Raw genomic sequence first — 5,818 nt, 5'->3', positions numbered from 1 at the left:
CAATACCAACATGCATGTGGAGAGTACGCATAGGACGTTATAGGAAATACATGGTAATGCAAGACAGATAAAACGACTGGACAAAGGCATATCTACACTAATGTCCCTAGTTACAGCCAAGATGTTTGACTGGCTTATAGCAAATGTAAAAGGGAAGGTTACAAGCAAAGTTCAAGACATTCGTAACAAACACAAAACTAGTTTGTTAATGGACAAGGACCTCATCACTGAGGTAGATGGTGGTTGGGAAGAGCCATCCACATCATCTTCAGAGGTGTACATTGTTAAAGATAACAGAGTCAACTGTGAGTGCAAATTAAAATGTAGTAATTGCAATGTGTGCATACATAGGTATTACTGTACATGTATGGATTACAGTATTAGATTCAATATGTGTAAGCACATTCACACTGTTTGCCGAGATGACAGTGTCGGTGAAAATCCCCTGCAAAGTCCAGAGGTACTGGGTACTGATGTTGATGTTGAAGCCACCAGTGAGAGCAGCAATATTAGCTGAAGTAAGCACAAAATGTGTTTCAAAAACACCAAAATCATTGTTAGAAGGGAGACAGAAGCTTATTTCAGTGTTTTCCAATATTGTCAGTGGAATGACAGACTGAACTGCAGTTGGCCAAAAAAACTGTGTTATCCTTAAAGGCAAATGTAGGAGCTGTTCGAGTCCGAAACAGTTATTTCAAACAAACAGATAAGGGCCAGAAAAGAAAGCTAATGCCACAGAGGAGGCTGTTTTCTACCAAGAAGAAAACAGCACGTAATATTTCTCTGGCTGTTCCAAATGCTGAAGAAAGATGTGAAGTAGTAAAATCACTTCTAAATGAGGGTATGTATCAATTTTCAAGTTATTGAGTAGATGCGTTTATGTGTTGAACCTTGGCAGAGTAAAATGTAATTCATGGTTAATATAAGAATTTGTCTTCAGTACCTGTCAACTTTGTGTGAACTATAATTTGAAATTTATATGCAGAGCTCGACACGAATCGTGATGTTCCTGCGGAGCATAGTCGTGCCGTGCCAGATGTACAGCACAGCAAAACAGGTAAAACTTGACGGGATCCATCATTCCAAATATGTGTGGTACTACTATAATGTCCTCACACCAAATAAACATGTCACATTAAGTAAAATTTAGAATTTTGCTGTTCAGTAGCAATGCAGTGTGTTTGGAATCTGATGTAATAGTTACTTGCAGTACAGTATATGTATATACCATCTTTCAGTACCTATCAATTTTGCCTCAATTGTGATATGAAATTTATTTGCAGGGCTCGACACCAAAAATCACTTGCATGTTGTAGTACAACCACACAGTATGTTATGGCAGTCAGGTATTCATCACGGTGCATCAGGCGTGTGTAAAGTAAATCTAATGGAGATAACTTATCTGAGTATGATAATAATCTGAATTCATATTAATGTATATTGATATCTTTAAATTCTATTTTACTGTGTCTGCATTATAATATAAAATTAATTTACAGGGCTGGACATGAACCAGTTTGTTGCTGTGCAGCATGGTTATGCCATACAAATTGTGCAGCACAGCACAACAGGTAACACTTAATCGGACCCATTATTCCGAACGTATCTCGTGCTGCTCTAATGTCCTCATATCAGCTAAAGATGTCAGATTAAGTAATATTCACAATGTTGCAGTTCACTAGCAATCTAGTGTGTTTGGATTCTGATTTGAAAGTTACTTGCAGTGGAGTATATGCCACCTTTTAGACCCATCAATTTTGTCTGTATAATAGCAGAAAAATTATTTGCAGTGCTCGACACCCACAATCAGGTCCATGTTGAACAACCACACACTATGCCACGGCAGCCAGGTGTTCATCATGGTGCGTCACGAGCGTGTAAAGTAAATCTGCCTGTGTGTGGGCGATGGGCTCGCACTTGTGTCTGAAGTTCGGGTGCGTCGCCTCCTGCCACCGGCCGGCCGCTTCCTCCTAGCCCACATTCCGTCAGCACGGTGTCTCACTGTGTTATTCACTACTACTTTAGCTGCTTTTGTGATAATGTCGTTCGAGGAAAACAAAGACTTTTTGGCGTGTTTCATTAATATGCACAGAGAATGGCCATGTTTGTGGGAGATAAAAATCGAAGGATTACTCCAATAGGAATATGAGGAACAAAGCCTACGAAATTCTTATAGCTAAGTGCAAAGAGAGAAATCGTGCAGCAGACAAGGAGTTTGTTATTAAAAAAAATAGTTCTCTACGAGCGTCTTTCCGGCGACAGTTTAGAAAAAGACAGGACGCTAAATCAGCAACTGGAAGCGCTGCTAAAAACGTGCCAGAACCGACGCTTCGGTACTACGATCTCTTGCAGTTCAACCTGGATGAAGAAAAGGTGCGATGTGGGATATCTTCACTAACACAGGGGAGGACTCTGGAGGGTGAACAGACTGAGGAAGTAAATGAGTCAGATATTGATGTTAGTATACAAACGCTTTTATTTATTAAGTATACAAAATATGAATAAATGTTGCTCTGGACATTAACTCTAAATGATCAAAGTTTCTCGAAATTCTAATTCATTCACGTCACTGAAAGATTGCTTGTACTTTCCTTGCACTTCCTTTGAAGTAACTGTGCTGGTTTGTCGTGTCGTATCGACTCTTAACATTGGACTACCTGACTGCAAGTTTTTATCAGTAAGGTTTACAATTTGAGAGTTATTGCAATCAGCGGCAGTATGAATGTAATTAGGGCTTTTCTTCCTTAAAAAGTTGTGCAAAACTGTACATGCAAGTACGATACCATCAACAGTTTTTACGTCAACCGCTATTGGCGTTAATAACTCTCTAAATCTGTTTGCCATTATTCCAAAAGCATTCTCAACTACCCTTGTTAAGTTCCTTTGAGTATACAGTTTCATTAAATTCGGCATCAAAGGGAAAGGCTTCATAACCTACGAACACAAATGGCACTGTAGAATCCACTCCTTCCAGATAAACCGGATATGGTAAATTTAGTGTTCCAGATACTAGTGAAGTGTAGAAGTCTGTAAGCTTTAGAATACCACCATCTGACACTCTACCATTCGTACCGGTGTGAACATGTATAAACTCATAGTTTGCATTTACAACAGCGAAAAGGACAACACAAAGTACTTTTGTAATTATAGTAATAGGAGCCACTACCCGCAGGTTTTTTTAATCAGGACATGCTTACCATCCAATGCCCCTAAACCGTTTTCAAAATTCCATAATTCTTTAAACTGACGAGCAACGTTTCTCCAGTCTTCTTGAGATAAAGGAGTCAAATTATAAAATTCATACAATTACCGAAATGCACGATTAAGTGGCAAAGTTGTACAAACAGTGAAAACACTGGGTATTTTTTATGCAGACATTGTGCTTTCCAGGTGACCCTGTCACAGGAGCTACCTTCATCTGGAAGCACACCAGCTGCAACGCCCACTACAGGGAAAAAGAGATGTGGTCGAACTCAGGAGAGAACATCATGGACGAAAAAGATCTCAGTTAGCAGATACTGTGTCCCAGTACCTGCAGGGGCTGATGACTCTACCCCTGACAATGATGCCACTGCCTTTGGTAAAAGTGTGGGTCACGAGATTCAGGCAGTTACTGATAACGAACTAAAGGACATGGCAAAAAAATTATTTCGGATGAACTCTTTTTGGCAAAGAGGAGGAAATTAAGTTGTGATTCCCAAATTTTTACACCTCACTCAAATCCGTATATGCATGTAAAGCAATCTCCACCACAGTTTCCACTCCCATACGATGCAACACAATTGTAACACCATAGCAGAATAAACAAAACAGGCGCGTATCAACAAGCTACACTACTGCAACCCCATGGAAGAACATTTGATGGAGGCGCATGTACGCCATCTACAAGTGATAGTCAGCAACAGTAACTATACTACTGATTGTATTTTACAACAATAAAGATGAATTTCACTAAGAAACAGCATCAGTTTTCAATAACAATTTTCCCGTAAGGAACCCTATACGTTTTAGTCAAACTTGTATGTCAATTCTGACTTTACCAACTAAATATTTCATTTGTGTGTACCAAACACGTTTCGTCTATTCATGCTAGGCGATCAGTGCTCAATAACAAAAAGAAAGTAAGGTAATTATAAATATTCTGAAAAGAAAATTATTTTCTTTATATTACACTAGTTTGTATTTCAAAACTTCTTTTCTGAGGTCACGGTTATTTTTAGGTGATCTTGTATATTTAGTGCACGCTGAATTAAAAAATGTAACTCACTTTGCTCAATCAGGTCAGGTTTCTTCCCTACCTCAATTTTCAGGTAGTGGCCTATTAGGTATATAAGCGATTCAAGCGTTCGAAATTTTTAGGTTTGTCACAAGGCAGAATTATTTCCATGTCATATTGCAGTAAGCTGGAAAGTAGCGCAACTCAAGTTTCCTGAGTGAAAGCAATATTGTTACAAAATGAATCGAAAGAGCAAGACTTGTCCTGGCCGATTTTGCTGCATATTGGGTAAGTCATTAAGCCACACTAGAAGTTAAACACCACTCCTTTTGTGACGAAAATGTATATTGAATTCTTTGGAGCTAAAGCATCTAATAAGCAAGACCTTCCCTTTCATCTGGTTTGCACAACGTTAAGTCACAAGCCCTCCTGAATCCTCAGAAAATTCCACTTTCACTGCTGCACATTAAAGTTGGTTTGATGAGGTTCTATATGATGGCATGAACAAAGAAACTAGGGCTTTTACTTTGTCAAAACAAATTCCCATGTTTCATTGAGGCTAAATTTAATGCAGGTATTTTTGATGGCCCTCAGATCAGCAAGCTTATGAAAGACTCTCAATTCGATGAGAGTGTGGAGGATACAGTGATAAATGCCTGTCTGGTATTGAAATCTATAATTAAAAAAATCTTTCTTGGCATCAATATGAGCCCAAAACATGAAAATACAGTCTAGAAATTTCGGCAAAACTTGAAAATACATGGTGTTCATATGTCAATAAAAATGCACTTTCTCAGCTCACATTAGATTACTTCGCTGACAACTGTGGAGACTATAGACAGGGGCTTCATAAAGTGTATCAGAGTCATGGAGGAAAGTTACCAGGTTCGCTAGGATGAGAACATGCTTGTGGACTATTCTTGGTGCCTCAGGAGACATTCCAGTTACAAAACACATACGAGAGTCTTTGAATAGAGCATTTCTTCCATAAAATGATGTTAATGTACGATCTCGTATACATGACTTAGACTTCATCCAAATGTAAGAGTTTTCAAACCATAATCCGCATATTTATGTTGAAAAATCTCTTAAGTGCCTAATTTTAAAAAATGAAATAGCAACTAAATCTGACCTGACTCAACAAAACGAGTTTCATTTTTTATTTCAGCGTGCATGAAATATTAAGAATCAGCCTATAAAACAATGACCTCAAAAACGACGGATACCACTAAGACCACTGAAAATGCTTAACGTGAATAGGCGAAACATGTTTGTACACACAAATGAAACATTCAACATTTTTTCTTATCTATATGATGAAGCATAACTGAAGTAGCAACTGAGGAAAGTGGCTGCAAATATTGAAAACATTGTAATTTGAATAAAATGTGATCCACTTACTCTTAAATATATTAGCTGCCCAACACGTTTCGGGGATGAGTTTTCCAATCAGCAGCTGAGATGTAGTGGCACAGCTATATTTCAGGTCTTCATAGCTTCTGCCTGTAGCCAGAAATCACAATGTTGCTACTAGTCGCTCCTCAGCAGTGATGGTAGCTCTTATATGCGTTTCTTTCTTCTCAATTTTAGGCAGTATGAGAT

General features: G+C 38.4%; 1 protein-coding gene across 1 annotated transcript; it reads left to right on the top strand.

The window, feature by feature from the left end:
• Window positions 1-248: 248 nt before the first annotated feature.
• LOC126248077 (uncharacterized) lies at window positions 249-3,795 on the top strand. Its single transcript, XM_049948736.1, has 5 exons — window positions 249-841; window positions 986-1,057; window positions 1,284-1,406; window positions 1,500-2,457; window positions 3,391-3,795. The coding sequence occupies exons 1-4, from the start codon at window positions 730-732 to the stop codon at window positions 1,580-1,582; spliced, it is 390 nt and encodes a 129-aa protein (XP_049804693.1). The 5' UTR covers window positions 249-729; the 3' UTR covers window positions 1,583-2,457; window positions 3,391-3,795.
• Window positions 3,796-5,818: the final 2,023 nt, after the last annotated feature.

This window comes from Schistocerca nitens, chromosome 3 (assembly GCF_023898315.1).
Source record: "Schistocerca nitens isolate TAMUIC-IGC-003100 chromosome 3, iqSchNite1.1, whole genome shotgun sequence".
Lineage (NCBI taxonomy): Eukaryota > Metazoa > Arthropoda > Insecta > Orthoptera > Acrididae > Schistocerca > Schistocerca nitens.
Note: the sequence above shows the minus strand (reverse complement) of the source record. Positions and strands in the feature narration are given on the sequence as shown.